This window comes from Heterocephalus glaber, unplaced genomic scaffold, assembly GCF_053883595.1.
Source record: "Heterocephalus glaber isolate CG9 unplaced genomic scaffold, H.glaber_assembly_v1.0 deba00001429, whole genome shotgun sequence".
Taxonomy (NCBI): domain Eukaryota; kingdom Metazoa; phylum Chordata; class Mammalia; order Rodentia; family Bathyergidae; genus Heterocephalus; species Heterocephalus glaber.
The window spans coordinates 578,286-595,405 of record NW_028258294.1 but is presented as its reverse complement, the minus strand read 5'-3'; the positions used below and the strand labels follow the sequence as shown (position 1 = coordinate 595,405).

The window sequence follows — 17,120 nt, the reverse complement described above, 5'->3', positions numbered from 1 at the left end:
AACTCGGGTCCTTGTGCTTGCGCAGCAGGCGGCGAAACCACTGAGCTAAATCCCCAGCCCTCTCTTACTAATATTTGGATGTCATTCTTGGATAGCCATTTATCTCTTTATCTTTAGAAAGGTTTGGATCCCTGCTTTTTCATCCCTAAGTGTGTAGATCCTGGGATGAAAATCTCAAATTCCAGAATTAAGTTTTTATTCAGGAGTTCCCTCAGATTCCATCAGTTAGTGAATTTTACCCATTTTCATCTTCCCTCCTGTCTTTAAATTGTACCTTATAGCATATTTACTTGAATTTCCCAGACTTTGTGAAATGTAGAATTCTTTGAAAGGCATATCTTATTTTAGCTTAAACATCCCCCGCCCCCCCTTCTCACCCATTTCTACAATAAACACTTCTTGAATTCTAGTTTGAGGAACTCAGAATTAAAAGAAGATGGTGCTGGGGTTGTATTATTTACAGAGGGTTGTTGGAAACCAGGAAAGAAGACATTCATTCTGCATAGAGGATTTGCGAAAATACCACAGAGAAGGGCAGCTATGCTTCTTCGAAAGGCAAGTCTTCAGCAGGACAAAGAGTGTGGTAGGGAGGAGGAAGAACATATGCAGAGGTGTGAGGGCCAGAAAAAGCATAGGGTATTTGGAGAAAAGAGAAAGATTTTTGTGATGGAGCTTACGCTGTGCAGGGTTTGGAGAAAGGTGAATTTCAGACATATTGTTTCACTTTTTTTTTTGGCTTTTTGGGACAGGATTTCACTATGCAGTTCAGGCTGGCCTAGAACTCAGAGCAATCCTCCTCCTGCCTCAGTGTCCAGAGTGCTGGGAATTCAGGCATGTGTCACCACACCCAGCTTTGAGTCATATTGGAAAGAACCTCGTTACACTGACCTACAAAGTTTAAACTTCATTCTTAAGGCTGAGATTTGGTAGGCACCTTGTTTTTTTGTTTTTTTGATACCGGGGATCGAACTTGGGTCCTTGTGCTTGCAAGGCAGGCGGCAGAACCACTGAACTAAATTCCCGGCTGGTAGTCACTTTTGAAAACACTTGACAGACTGGCCATGGGGAACCTGGTTAGAAGACCGTAGTGAGAGCTGATGAGAGCTTGAGCCATCCTGGTACACAGGGGAAAAAGGTTGAACAGAGCAGGATTTAGGCTACATTTCTGACAGAAAATCTGCTGGTCTTGGCAATAGATGGCTTAAGGCAAGCTGTGTGTGTGTGTGTGTGTTGGGAGTCCATGTTGAGGGAGAATTTGTATCCTATCTTCTCAAAGGAATTTGCCAGGACACAGACAAGATAGGAAAGCACCTAGGAAACTAGGAGTGCTCTATAGATGTTTACTGATAGTGACAGAATCCAAGAAATCCTGTTTAAAGGATGAAATGGGCTGGTATATGTAAAGCATGTGGGATCTAGACTAAGTAATTCTTTTGCATGACATAGGACTTATCACAAACTTGAGAGACAGAGTTGGGTGAATTCCTGTATTTTATCTTCATTGCTTTTGGTGTCAGAGCATGTAGACAGTTATTTCCCTTTTACTTTTCCTCCTGCTTCCAGTGAGGAGGGAATTAGAGCTGCTGATGGAAGGGGCCAACCTGATCTTACAATCTTCCAGCAAGGAGAGACAGACTTTTGTTCTTGCTGGCTCTCTTCGCTGGGAAAAGAACCACTGGGGGAAATGCTTAACCCTATTCTGGGCCTTTGCCTTGACCTTTGGCTGCTTGGCCAGGCTGCATTGTGTGCATAGCCTGGGGAGGAGGCTGAAGAGGCCCATAAGGAGGCCCTTCCGGTCCAGCCAGACAAGCTTGGGAAAGCTTCTGCAGAGGAAAGATTAGACACAGGCCCTGATGTAGAGAACACAAATGGGAGGGCAGCAGGCACAAACCTGGAGCTCTTTGCAGTGATTTTGTTTATTGTTGAAGGAGAACAACAAAGGGAGCCTTGCCTGCTTGTGCAAAAGATAGAAACAGCAAGTTGGATCTGGAAGGACCTTTTAAAAATCTCTTTAACAAATGTGTTTTGCAGACAGAAGCTCTTCTTCTTGGAGGTGGAGTAACGAGTGGGAAGGGTATCTTTTTTCTTCTCCCAGGAAACACAATGCCAGTGTTTCCAGGTGCATGCACGTCTCCTTGTCAAGCACCTGCTCCCAGCTGCTGTGGTATAAAACAAATTGGTTCTTCCTGGGGAGTTAACTGAGTGGGAGCCCAAATGGGCCTAAGCAGTGGCTGCTCCCTTCTCCTCCCACCTGTCTGTGGAAAACCAAATCTGGGCACAGTGCAGAGAACCCTGCCTGAGCAGCCTTCTCATGATGGCAAATGAGAGGACTGAAGATAATTCAGATGTTTGCTTTGGTTAATCCTGATGAAATGCTATTTTATGGATTGTCATCTTTTTTACATGTTTGGAATTCCAAATCTGTTTTGTATTTCTAGACTGTAGGAAAATGCAAAAGACAATACATAGAGAATAAAAATAGCCAGGCCAGGTGGTGAATGCCTGTAATCCCAGCACTCAGTAGGCTGAGACAGGAGGATCACTGCGTTCTAGGCCAGCCTGGGCTACATAGTGAGTTCAAGCTGGCCTGGACTACATAGTGAGACTGTGTCTCAAAAAACAAAAAAGATGGGGCTGGGGATTTAGCTCAGTGGTTTCGCTGCCTGCTGCGCAAGCGCAAGGACCTGAGTTTGATCCCTGGTACCAAAAAAAACCAAAACCCAAAACAAAAAACAAAAAGGATGGATGAAAAGAATGAAAATAAAATATTTTGTCTTGAGTTTTGAAAATAATATTGTAAAGATCTTAGGCCTACTTAATTTTTCATTTTTATTTCTTTGAATGTCTATAAAAATGTTCTAAGGGCTGTTTGAGGGCTCTCATTATTACACCCAGCTGCTCCTGCTGAGTATGCCCATGGCCTTCCCAGCAGGGATTTATATTTTCAGGCCTTATTTGTACTGGCAGCAGCTCTGATTTAGAGTCAGGGGACCTGTGTAGTCTGTTGATTATATACCACTTGGTCTGGGACAAATCACTTTCTTGGTTTTAGATCCTATCTCTACAAAATGGGGAGCAAAGATAGTTTCCTCTTGCTTCTTCAGGAAGATTCTGTCAGAGTGCATTGAGAGTAATTTTTAAGCTCTACAAATGCGTGAGAGTTAAAGATAAATTGATCTATTGGTTTGGCTTTCATACTTGATTTTGAGGGATGTTGTTCTGAAGGAATGGACCCTTCTTTAGGGACTTGCTGTGCTTTGGAATAATTTAACAGAGAAAGCAGTGTTGCACACAATGAACTGGAAAAGGCAACTCCTGAGTTTGGGTGGGACATTTCTTCCTGGGGTCCCTGTCACATGTAGGGGGGCAGCAGGGAAGACAGACAAATATAGAGACAGAGCACCCCCCAAAAAGTTTTTTTTTTTTGGAACAGGGGGTTGAACTCAGGACCTTGTGCTTGCAAGGCAGGCACGGTGCCACTGAGCTAAATCCCCAGCCCCCAAATAGAGTTTTAAAAGAGACTTCTTCACTGTGTTAGGAAAGCTGTCTTGCTTTTCATATACTGTTAAAGGTTGGCTGGAAGGGCAGAGTATAATTTAAAGCATCAGAGGTGATGTTTTTCTATGGAAGAGCTAAATCTTGCAGGGGCAACAACTGTGGCCAGTTTCTTGTATATCACATTTTATTCATATTCAGATATAGAACTATATGCCTCACCTCTTTTCCAATATGATATACAGTAATGATGTCATTCTCCACCTTGCTTCTTTCACTTAATACATCTTGCCAACATCTACAGCAGGCTCTATGGTCTATCAGTGTTTCCTTCCATAATCTATACAACCATTTTCTTGCTGATGGACTTTTAGTTCACATACAATACTATTATAATGAATATCCTTCTACACTGGGTATATGGTTATAAATATAAAAATATGATAGATTTCTAGAAGCTGGGACAGAGGGTTCGTGATAACATTTTTAGTTTTAAATCAGTATTGCCCTCCCTAGAGGCACTGATTAACCTCCCACCAGTAGTATATGAGATGTGATCAAAATATACAGTGAATGTTTAAATTAAAAAAATTTTTCATTAATTCCTCTTAAGAATTTGCCCCTCTCTTTAAACACACTTATCACATTGTTTAGGCCACTTTCTGAGGCAGTTATGGAAGTCCTTTTTCATGTCTTTACAAGGTATGATCAAAACTATTTTGAATGCTGCAGCTGAGTGCAACCCAGTGGAAAGGCAGGGTTGTAAAACTATTACAGTGTGTCCTCATCTATCTTATTAACAGAATCCGGTACCATCTGTGCTTCCCCAAAGTCATAATGACCACAAAAACTAAATGTTTTAAATCAATTCAGGACATAGAGGCAGTCATGACAGTATAACTAAAAGACACTCATGAAAGAGGACTTCCAGAAGTACTTCAGAAAGTGGCAAGAAGGATAGGACAAGTGTGTAAAAAACAAGGAGAAACATTTTGAGGGAAATTATTAGCAATGTGTCTTTTACTGTAATAAATTTTTTAACTTTAACATTCATTGTAGTTTTCAATCGCACCTATACAAGTGCCCCATTTCTCTATACTCTCTCTAATGCAGAATGAACTTTGCCAGTCTGTGTTGAAAATGGACACTTGCTATAAATTCATTATAGTCTGAATCTTCTGAATGAGGTTGGTCTTTTTTTCCCTTAAATATAGGTGCTATTTTTATTTCCTTTCTTATTAAGTATCTGTTTATGTCCTTAGCTCATTTTTCCTATTGGGTTATTGAATTTTTTTGTTCATTTATAAGAATTCTTCATGCATTTCATGGAATTCAGTTTACTTATATGTTGTTGTTGTGTTTTTTTGGTACAGGGGATCAAACTTGGGACCTTGCGCTTGTGAGGCAGGCAGCAGAACCACTGAGCTAAATCCCCAGCCCTAGTTTATTAATATGTATTGTAGATATTTTAGCTAATTTTTCATTTGTAGTTTTGCAATGCAGAATTTTAGAAAAATTAATCAAATTTTTAAATTTAAAAATATAATAATACAGCTTTGATTTTGACTAATTCTTAGCCCTCCCCACTTTAATTTTAAAATTAATAAGACAGAGTTCCAGCTTATTTTTTTTCCAGAAAAACCTGAGTTTTGAATTCAGACACTTTTGAACATATTAACCAACTTCTTTGATCCTTAGTTTTCTTATCTATATAATAGGAATATATTATATAGGAATATATATATAATAGGAATATTTATCATATTTATAATATTGAGTTAATGGGCTATTGAAAAAATGAAACAAAATTATATATAGAAAATGTGTAGAACTGCTTCTAGTGTACCATCAATTCAAATTATGATCCAGATAGCCAAGAACCTAGGAAAACAGCATGTCCAGCAAAGAAGTTGTACTTGGCCAGGATAGGTGCCTTGCAACTTGCAAGCTTGTGACTTAGGGTAAATCATTTCACTACCTACACCCTCAGTTTCCTCACTGCATAATGAATGATAAGAACTAACTCATGAAGGGCTGGGGATTTAGCTCAGTGGTTTCGTCGCCTGCTGTGGAAGCGCAAGAACCCGAGTTCAATCCCCGGTACCAAAAAAAAAAAAAGAACGAACTCATGAAGTCTTGGAAGGTCCAGATTAGATTATGTGTATGAAAACAATTTGTAAATTGTAAAAGGCCATATAATGCAACGTTAGCCTTTATGTTCTGGTGAATGAGGAGGAGCCTTGGCACAGGTGGGTGTTTGACATTGGAGGCCAAGGAGGATAATTAGCTTGCAATAACATGAAATTAGCAGCTGATGTAAAGCAAGTGAGCTTGCAGCAGTTGATTATAGTAATGGTTAGTAATTGCCTCCTAGTAATTAAGCAATAATGAGCTTCCTGGGATAGAACCTTGTTAGAGTGAAAGATGGATCAAAGGCTTTTAATTCAGTGTATACTAATTGAACACAGCAGTGGAGTTAGCAGAGATGAAGTGTCTTGTTGAAGTGCAGTACAATGCTTGTCCTTATAGTAGGGGTGGTGGATGTGCACATCACAACCCCATCCACCAGGCAGACACGTATGCTGGATGCACTTGGAGGAAGGCCCATGGTGCTCTGGGATTGTCAAGAAGAGAGACTTAACTAAAAAGCCTGATGGCCAATTTGATCACAGCTCCTGAAGTCTGGCCCAGATTTAAAAGAATCCCAGCCTTGTAATCACTTCTTGAAATTTTACTTTTTGCCTTTATTATTTCTCTGTTTGGTTCTTTTGGATGTATCAGAGATATCTTGTTTCTCATGCCCTCCCTGTTTTCCTCCACATGGTATTGTGCTTCTTTATGGCTTTTGTTTCAACTGTGAACTGACTATGCAAAATTTCTCTGGATAGGCTTGCCAAATAAAATACAGGACCACCAGTTAATTTTGAATTTCAGATAAACAGGTAATAAAATTATTCATATGGCAGAATTAGATATGAAGCTTAGTGGTTAAGAGAGATTGCCTAACATGTGTGAGGCCTTGGGTTTGGTACCTAGAACTGCCAAAAATTTATTCATATGTCTCATACAATATTTGGAACAAGGTCGGGCAGCCGGGTAGGTGATGTGTGTGAGAGGAGGTCTGCGGGGTCGGGGTGGGCAGGTGGGTGCCTTCTCAGCACTGAATAGAGACACACGGTGGCGCCTGACTGGCTTCCCGACACCTCTTCAGGATCCCAGGGTCCAGGTCTGAGAATTCTTCCGTAAGGTCCTGATGCAGGGACCGTGGAATCGCGGAGGTCTCTTGGGTTGGCGTCTTGAGGCGACCTCAGCTTCCTTCCTGACAAAAAACTTGGGCTTTTGCCGAAAGTGGGACAAAGATGAATACAAGAAGCTTGCTGACAAGAGGCTCACAGAAGAGAGAGAAAAGCGTGAGCTTCTGTGGCACAGGGACTACGAAGTGGACTTGGAATCCAAGCTTGGGAAGACAATTGTCATTACCAAGGCCACCCCACAATCTGAGATGGGAGGATATTACTGCAGTGTCTGTGACTGTGTGGCGAAGGACTCCATCAGCTTCCTGGATAACATTAATGGAAAGAAACATCAGCGAAACCTTGGCATGTCTATGCGAGTGGAACCTTCCTCCCTGGATCAGGTGAAGAAACGTTTTGAGGTCAACAAGAAAAAGATGGAAGAGAAGCAGAAGGATTATGATTTTGAGGAAAGGATGAAGGAACTCAGAAAAGAGGAGGAGAAAGCTAAAGCATACAAAAAAGAGAAACAGAAAGAAGAGGAGGGCCGAGGAAGACTTGACATTTGAGGAGGATGATGAAATGGCAGCTTCTCTGGCTGATGGGCTTGTCTGGCTTTGGTTCCACCAAAAAGAGTTACTGAGGGTTCTTTTATTTGGCCTGTGCTGGACCTAACATTTTGTGTGCGTTGGGGAGGAGACATTCATTTCTAAGTACTTCAGAAAGACCTTAAGCATGTCAGTGGGCAGGGAGGAGGGTGGGTGTTTTTGGTTTCCCTCTGTGTTGGGAGAGGGTACAGGATGCAGAGGTTATACTGTGGCATATTCACTCAGTCTCAGTATAGCACTGGAGTCACAAGACCTCTGCCTGAGTTCCCAATAATGACAGACCTCCCTTTCTAAAAAAAAAAAATATATATATATATGTATATATATGTGTATATATATGTATATATAATGTATATATATGTATATATGTATATATAATGTATATATATGTATATATGTATATATATACGTATTTGGAACAAATGTATTAAACTTTGTTGGTATCTGAAACTGAAATTTGAATAAATACAAGGATTAGAAAGATATATACCAAAATGTTAATTGTAATTGTACCCAGGAAGAGATGTGGTTAAGGAAAGAGATTATAGATGATTTACTTTTCCTTTTTATTTGTATGGTGTGTGTGTGTGTGTATGAGTGTATGACTTGCCAGAAGGAAAAAAACCCCCACATTTAATTATTACATTTGAAAGGGGGGATTTTCATATATATCATCTTACTTATCTTGGAAGCAAAGTGATGTAACTTCTAATATCTCCCGTTTTAAGGATAAGGAAACATTACCAGGCTCTTTAACGGACACAGGACCCTTGACTTCGTTACCTTAATACCACATGCTGTCAAGGAAAGGGCCTTTGGTTCCTATTCACTGACCTCCTCCATATACAGACCAAGTTGAGACCTTGGGAAAAAAGGAACTGCATGAGATGTGTAGGGTTTTTTTCTTTCTTTCTGGTACTGGGTGTTGAACCCAGAGACTTTGCATTGAACTATATCCCCAGTCCTTTAAAAAATATTTTTATTTTGAAACAAGGTCTCCCTAAATTGCCCAAGCTGAGTTTGAACTTGTGATCCTCCTGTCTCAGACTCCTAGAGTGCTAGGATTCCAGGGGTGTACTATCACTCTTGGCTTGACAACATAGTTTTTGACCAGACACAAGTCCCTGTGATTGTTTTGGGGGCAGGGCTGGGGGCGTCAGAATAAGTAGGGGAGGGGATCTGGCCTCTGACTTTATCTGTTATACTAAGTCCCAGAAGGGAAGGGGAAAATGCACAGATGTGCAACAGTGAAGTGTTTTTTTCCTTTTATTTATTTATTTTTGTACTGGGAATCAAACTCAGGACTTTACACTTGCCAGGCAGGCGCAGCACCACTGAGCTAAATCCCTGGCAAGGCCACTTTAAAAAAAAGGTTTATGTTGGACATTCATGTTGTTTAGAGTGGTTTTTTTCCTTTTTAATTTTTCATACTAGATTTCATTCTCTGTATTTTTTAAACACTCTTTTCTTCCTTTCTCTTATTTACTTTTAACTTTGTGAATCACATCCATGTATCTATTTATTTAGAACCATCATGGTGATTGTGATATTTGGGAGAGACCTGGGCAGGGGCACAGTGAGGAGCATTTTGTGATCTGAAACCAGTGGGTGGCCACCTCAAAGTGGCTGTGATGCTTCCAGAGCAGGAAGTTTTTAGAACACTCCAGTTCAAAGGGTCATGGGGATCCATTTAGTTGAGCCTCCAGCCCTCATGACAGATATAGTGATACTGTCATTCACAAGACAGGAAGCAGTTTCATTCTGTTTTAAAAGCAGTCACACTTTGGAGTCAGACGGATCTGAGCTTGTACTGTGTGTTGTTCCTAAAATGAACTAAATAACTTTAGAATGTTTTCTTCACCGCAGCTTCCTGTTTAGTAAGTTAGCTGATATGAAGAACACCTATATCAGAGTTCTTGTGAGGATTAGGTGAATAAATACATGTAGAAGAGTACCTGGCACATAATAAGCATTGAGGAGTAACTATGAGTTGTTATTATGACTGACAGTAATGATGGAAAATTGTGAGAATAGTGCTCGGCCATTAGCATACCTTTCAACATGGTTGCTGCACAGATGCGGTGTGACTTTTGTTGTGGCTTCAGGAGTAGCTTTCATAGGCCAGTCTGCTTCTGAATGTTTCCCTCTCCTGGGAGAGTGTCTCATCACATAGTAACTGGTAATGCCTGGGCTCTTTGTAATGGGCCAAACAGAAGGGCTTCCTCAAAGCATAGTATTTTCCAGAGAATCCTGTGAGCTTTTCATTCAGTAGTGTGCTTTCTATTAGAAACAGAACAGGCACTGCTACAGGTAACTTGGAGTTTATAATCCTGCCCTAGTCATAGAAACCTGCAGTTGTAAAGAGACCAAACACATTTTTCCTAGAGGTTCATTAAAAAAAAATAATTGGATGCAACCCAGTGGTAAAGTGTGTGCTTTGTATGCACGAGGCCCTGGGTTCAATCCCCACCACTGTGTGAGTGTTCACATCTTTCTTGAGCATTTACTATGAGCCAGGCATAATGAAAGTCACTACTGGACAGTAGTTCAAGGACATGGGTGCTGAAGCTGGGTTGTCTGGATTTGATTCTCAGCTTCACTAGTCATCAGCTGTGGAACCTTGGCCCCTTATTTAATATTTCTTGTGCTTCAGTATCCCCATCTGTCAAGTTAGGAATGCCAACGGTCCACCCCATAGAACTGTGTGATTAAACAACTCAATAATATAGTGAGATGATGATGACATTTATGATGGTGGGGAGGGACTGGGATTAGGCCTAGCCACAGATATTATCCTCATGTTGCACACAATCATGGCTATGTATAAGTAGTGCTTAGGTGCCGAGGGGTAATGTTGGAGTGTAGACAGATATAACTAACTATAGTAAAGCATGGTGAGTGTTACTGTAGGGAAAGGAGGAGGGTAGAGCAGAGGGGCCCAAGTGCTCACCTAGGTCAGAGAAACAGAATAGAGGAAAGTGATGTACCTGGTGTGATCTAAAGGGGAGGGAAAAGTTGGCTGGGCTTGGAGTGGTGATGGGAAGTGGGTTTTGTGTTCTGGACAGAAAGAATGTTATACATAAAGGTCTGAAAAGAAAACCAAATCCTGGAATGTGTAAGACACTGGAGAAATCCATTGAGCCTCTAGTGTGGGTTATGAGGAGGGTGGTGAGAGATGAGGCTGGCAGAGACCAGACGATGGAACACTGGAGTAAGATTAAGGATTTGCCGTGACTAAGAGCCAGGTACTGTCCTAGAGGTTTCCAGTAATCCCTGCAACTATCGCAATTCTGTGCTACAGGTGTTATTAGCCCCATTTTGTTAGTGGAGAAGTTTAGGCTCTGAATAACTGTCACATGCCCAAAAGGATAGTCTTAGAAGGTAGTACAACTAGGCTTTGAACTTAGGTCTTTCCAGCTGAAAGTTAAGGTTCATTTGCTGACACATATGTCTTTGAAACTTGAAGTTTAGCTGTAAGCTTTATAATGTCAGGCCACCTTTTGGCTTCGCTTAACCTTGGATTGCTCTGGTAATATTCAGTGTTAATAGTGCCAGCTTCATCACCTTGTGAAAACAAATGGAAATATATATAAAAGGCCAGGTATAGTGCCATACATATAGCCAGTGCAACTACTGCTTCTGGGCCTGGATTCTTGTACAGGGAAATGTTTTTTCTTCATGGTCCCAGTGACCTGAGACAGAACTCTGTGAGTCACCACTATGTGTTGGCTAAGATGTCATTCATTTTCCCAGGGATCTTTGAAATCTACATGGAAATCACCTTTGCACACAGCAGATTTATTTCCACCACTGTTTGGCAGGTGCAGCAGAGAGGCTCTCCTCTCTGCCACACAAGCCTGCAGCCACTGAGCTCCAGGTCTGCTGTTAGCAGTGACCCTGAGGCTTCACTGTCTCCCAGCGTCCTTCTCTGTACGAGTTTACCAGTTATCCTTTTCCTTCCCTTCCAGAGTCTACTGGGCCTGTTCTGCCTAGGACTTAGAAGATGAGCCCAGCTATTGGCTTGAATTCTTATTTAACTTTTTTGTTATTAACTTTGCTTATGTTGGTCTTAAGGGCAAACATCTCCTGTGGTAAAAGTACACTACTACAGTAGGTACTCAATAGGTAACAACTGCTTTCTCAAGGGTCGGGCTTTAAAGGTACCACAGCCCTTTGGGAGGAGTTTTTCTTCTTTAATCTTTGAAACAGTCATCTAAAGTAGACAGAGCATGTAGTATTCTTTTCAGCACAATTAGAGAAGCTAAGGCCTATACTTAAGCATTATGCCTGTTAATTCTTTCCTTCTATAGAGCAGATGTTCTTTAAATGTTATTTTGTCCCAGGGGCTAGAAAACTAGTGCTGAAAGATATAATCAATTCATTCAAGAATCGGGCAGACATTTGAACAAATAACTATATACAAGAAGGGAAATTTTAAGACAAGGAATGGTGAAAGTGTTTTACTTTATTCAAGGGGGATCAGTGAATAATTCAGAGAGAAAGAGAGGCTTGCATTGTTTTTGAAGGACTTTGTGATGCAGAAAGGGTGGAAAGGAAGGCATCTCAGGTAGAGGAAATGATGTACAACATATGTTGAAGTCCACAGGAAGAAGACAGATGCTTTGAGAGGTCCTTTAGCACCAGTATGACTGGCAGGAGGTGGATAGGAATCGGGTGGTGGTAGAAGGGCAAGGCGACTATAACTCCCACTGCTAAGATCCCCAAGACCTGAAGGAAACTGAAAAAGCCCTTCATGTTCCTTACCCTTCATTCAGTCTCTTAATTGCTAGCACTTCTTCCCAGAGGCATATAGAGCTCACTCCTGGATGGCTCTCCTTTATCTCTGAATCCCAGCTTGCCTAGTACAATCTCTGTCTCATACTCAAAGAAAACAATCTTACCTTATAAGGACCTTTGACCTGACTGCTTGGAGGAATAAAGGTTACCAGGTGAAAGGACACTTTACATCACAAGAGGTAGGTGAGAGGATTAAAATCCATCTGTGAGCAAACACCTGAGTTCCTGTCTTGCTGGCAGGGTCACCAGAGGAGAGCATTAAATTGCTCTTCAAATCAGTCAGACCTGTGGTTCCTGAGGTGACAGGGCTCGGGCAGCCTGAGCTCTGTGGGCAAATCTGACTGGGTCTGTCTCACTCTTGCCTCTGTTTGCCTTGCAGCTGTGTAAATGAGTATGGAAGATTATGATTTCCTGTTCAAAATTGTTTTAATTGGCAACGCTGGTGTGGGGAAGACGTGCCTAGTCCGACGATTCACTCAGGTAAGAGAACTGGCTCAGGACCCAGGGTTGGGCCTTGGATGCCCAGCCTGCCTTATGGGAGTCTGGAGGGTGGATCTGGTCCCACTTCCAGCCTCTTGGGTATGAGCTCTTAATGCTTATACGCAGCTTGTAGCTTAGAGTTTCTCTAAACCACCTCAAGGAAACATGGATCAGTGGGTCCCCACTAAGCTCCCACACCAATTCTTGCTTCTTTTATGAAAGGGGCAGGTGGTTTTGCTTTCAGTATCAAAAATAGATTAGTAGATAAAAAATAGATTAGTTCAGAGTAATCAAAAGGTGGGAACAAATGACTCCGGATATTAATTGAACATTAATTTTTAAAACACCCTGATATAAATTAAACCCTCAATTCCCTACTTATGCAACCAGTGTCCTCTCATGAAACTGAATTGTTTTTGGTTTAGAACAAGATATGCTGATTTCCTAAATCTCTTAAATGGGAATGAAATGAGAACAGTGAAGAACTATCTGAACTGAAATGAATGTCCTTTCTGGTTTGAATCCTTATCATATGACCTAAATACAAGTTTCCTTTGGGACGGCCCTCTTGAAAATTGTGAGCCAAGATTACATAACTTTTAATACAGAGATTAGCAGTAATTCTGAAGTTGACCCTTTGTGTTTTCCCCTGAAAAATATGAATTAAGCTCTTTTTTGGACTATCATGCACATTGCTTGCATTTTCAAAAAGTGTTGATTGGGAAAGTTGAAACTAGCTCTTCCAAGGCACAGGGCAACCTGATGCTCCGCACAGAGTGCTGGCTCAAGGACATGTACTTCCTAGGCCTGGTCCGACCCATGGCTTGCCCTCGGAGTCTGGGTGAATTTCTTCTCTTCCCAGGCTTCTTTGCTCTCCTTGAGGCACCTTGTGCACTCGAAGGCCCTTTTCAGCTCTGTGGCCAACTGGAGAGGCAGATCGCATAACACAAACAGCTGTAGGGCCCAGAGTCACTTTGAAATGTCAGGGTTTTTCCCAGAAGTGAACACAGAATAGAACTTGTACTTTTCACTAAGCCTTGGCCTGGCAAAATCAAAAGTACAAAGTTCACAAGGCTCAGTCAGCTACCACAAATACTGTATATTGGAAACTCCAGCTGGTTTTACATTTATCTAACATTAGTAATCCTTTCTGATTTTGACAAAAGGACAAGACTGTGGAACTGGAAACATGTAAAGAAACTTTTAGTCCCTTTGTTGAAAGTTCCCTTGGCCTTGTGTCATTACTGAAAGGTCACTTAGAGATTATTCGATCCAGTCCTTTCATTGTACAGATGAGAAATTGAGAGGCAGGGGGACTGAAAGACATGCTTTTGATCAACTGTCACATTCATGGCAAGGCCAAGATTAGAACCTAGGTCTTCTGGTTCTCAGCCTGCTAACTTCTGTCTTTCAGTTCCAACTTCAGAGACCAGTCTCTTTAAAAATACAAGCCAGAATACTCTTAAATGAAATAAATAGGACACACATGTGTAAATACCGAATAGTTTCTCTGGTGTGAGAAATTGAAAGTGTAAATAAGGACTAAATGTATAATAGGCCATGTGCAATAGGAAGAAAAGGGGCAAAGGGGAAGGAAGTGGGAGGGCTAGGGGAAAGGATAGAAGGGAATGGGATTAATATGAGAAAATGGAAAAATAGGAACAAAATCTTTGTAAATAGGGAGGACTGGAGGGGTTGAAGGGAGGGCTGGGCAAGGGTGAAAAATAAGAACCAAGAGAGACTATGTAAAGGTACAAATTTCCAATGATGAATGTCATTATATTGTATACCTAAAAGGTGCCAATGATTAGAATGAATAATCGATAATGTAAAATAGGAAGAAAAGGTCCAAAGGGGTAGGGGTAGTGGGAGGGGCAGGGGAAAGGAAAGAAGGGAAAGGAAAAAATGATGAGAAATGGAAAAAATGGAAATAAAGTCTTTGTAAATAGGGAATGGTGGAGGGTGTGAAGGGAGGGCTAGGAATGAGGAAAAAATAAGAACCAAGATGCATTATGTAAAGGTACAATTCCCAATGAAAAATGTAATTGTGCTGTATACCTACAATGTACCAATGAAAGAATTTAATACAAAAAAAAAAAAAAAAAAAAAAAAAATACAAGCCAGGCATGGCGGTGCATGCTTGTAATCCCAGCATGCAGGAGGATTGCCCGGAGTACGAGGCCAGCTTAGGCTACATAGTGAGTTCAAAGCCAGCCTGAGCTACATAGGGAGACCCTGCCTCAACAAACCAACCCCACCCCTCAAAAAAAACAAGCCCCATAAAAACAAAACCCTATCATTAAAGGTAAAATATCTTCATTTTAAGCAGTAATTTTTTTTTTATCAACAAGTACATTTGTCTTATTATTGTTCTTTTCTGTCTGCTTTTTACCTTCCACACCCCCTGAATTTCCCCCAAAGTTTGTATTTCATAGACAGGATTATGCTTGTTTTTCTTGTTTAGCAAGCAGTTACGATGAATTGGATTCAGCTGTTTTGAAGCATAAAAGGTTGGGGCACAAAATGGTGGGGGAAACATTGGGAAAGATTTTTATTTTTTGGCATTTGTTAGGCTGCAAAACAGCTGGAGCTATATAAACTTGAAGCTGGGCAGCTTTGTATCTGAGCCAAGCGAAAATAGAAGAAAATTGATTCAATATTTGTAAGTGAAGTTATGTTTATATTTATATCTTTTGCAGACTGCAGTGGAACGTTTTCTTTTGGTTTCAAGCTCAGCTTTTAAGTTCAGACTTTAATTAAAGAATTCTCTTGTTAGGGAGTGGACTTAATTAAAGATATTCCAGTTTCAGCTGCCAGAGCTAATAAAGTCCATTTCACTTTAATTTCTCCAAATTTTAGAATATGAGTGAAAAGGGAGGAGAGACGAGGTGAAGAGTTTGTAGGATCCTTTGCTACCTCTATAAGCTTATAGGAAATATTAATGTAATTTTGCTAATATTCTGTTTCTGGAAACTGCTACATTTCCAGGATAAGGTAAAGCTGTTGCTGCTACTTCCTCTTTCTCTTCCTTCTCCTCCTTTCACCCCCCTCCCTCTTCTCCTCCTCCGCCCCTTTCCCTCTTTCTTCTTCTTCTATATTTATATCAACCCCAAACTCATCGGATTTGAGGCCCTGGGATGGGGAATGGTTTGTCTGAGGTCACTTAGAAATCCTACCTCTGCTGCTTCAAGGTTTAAGGCTGTTTCTACTCCATTGTATCCCTGATGATTTTTCTTAGATGTCTTTCCAGAGTCACTGGCCTTGAGCCCATGTATACATGCATGGTACTCTCCACTGTGGAAGATAGTGATCACCCTTGGGGCAAAGGAGAATTCAAAAGCTTCACAGTCTTGTTCAAGCTTCTCAGGCTAAGTTCTTGTTTTTTCATGTTGGTTATATAGCCTGTGGCTGGCTATGGTCAGACTGATAACCAGGTTTAAGCTTCCTTGATTTAGTCTTTAGAGACGTATCCCCACTCTGATCCTGATCTGACCTTTGTGGCTCCCTGCTCTTCCATCCTATCATCTTGTCTGATATTTTTGGCTTCTCTTTGAAATTAGCCACTTCCCAGTTCTCTTCCCTCACTGACTCTCTCATTCTCACTTTCTTTGCTCCCCTTTCTTTTTCTGCTTCTCTCATCACTTCCTTCACTTTTTTCTTCCTCTATCTCTTCCCCTCAAAACATACATACAGAGTTAAATTAAACACAACTCCCATGATATTAACCAGAGTTCGCATTTCCACCAGTTAACCTCAGCTGAAGGAGGGCCTGATGTTTGTGGTGGTGGTCAGTACTTCATTTAACTGAAAGATGTACATAACTATTATTTTCATTATTTCTTCCTTAGGGTCTTTTCCCCCCGGGTCAAGGAGCCACAATTGGAGTGGATTTTATGATAAAGACAGTGGAGATTAATGGTGAAAAAGTCAAGGTAAGAGGCTAAGTGTCCATCAGATCTATCCATGCCCTGTGAGCATTTAGGTGAAGCAGTGCAGTGGTGTTTTCATAACATTCATTAAATCTCCTAATTGAAAACAGTGCATTCAGCTATGACAGCTTATTTCCAGTCCCTCTGTTGGGGGCAGGAAGGGATTTTTTTTAGATGGTGTCTTTACAGATGGCAAGATGAAGGACCAAGTTTATTTGTCCCATCTTCTATTATATCAGAAGTGACATAATTCCAATGAAGTAATTACAAAGAAGTCATTTCTTTTTGGATCTCCCAAGGTGGGTCAGTAAGTGGTGTTACCCCCTATGAAGAGCAGCCTTATGAAAAAGCCTTCCAATTCCCTCATTTCCTTTTAGTAATTGAGGCATATGAATCACCTATGAAAATTATCCTATCTCCCACCATACTGTTTTCCCTAATAAAAGATTCTAAATGAGGAGTTCAAGAAAAGATCGATGATCTCTACCTAGCCTATCCCCACTTTGGGTTTCTGGACGGTTTGGTACTTGTAGAAATAGGAAAGGGAGATAGTGTTTATTGAGTATCTACTATGTGTC

The 17,120-nt window shown here is 41.0% G+C and overlaps 1 protein-coding gene and 1 pseudogene across 3 annotated transcripts in view; both read left to right on the top strand.

Moving 5' to 3' along the window:
- Rab30 (RAB30, member RAS oncogene family) overlaps nt 1–17,120 on the top strand; it is a 107,108-nt gene that overhangs the window by 72,010 nt on the left and 17,978 nt on the right. For both annotated transcript variants that reach the window (XM_021247148.2, XM_087212242.1), the window contains exons 2-3: nt 12,513–12,613; nt 16,462–16,545. In XM_021247148.2, coding sequence (XP_021102807.1) covers nt 12,521–12,613; nt 16,462–16,545 — 177 coding nt within the window. In that variant the 5' untranslated portion in view covers nt 12,513–12,520. The remainder of the gene's footprint in view (nt 1–12,512; nt 12,614–16,461; nt 16,546–17,120) is intronic.
- Nucleotides 116–12,506, top strand: LOC147827833 (zinc finger matrin-type protein 2 pseudogene; annotated as a pseudogene). The gene has a single exon (XR_015451581.1). The product of XR_015451581.1 is annotated as a zinc finger matrin-type protein 2 pseudogene (transcript).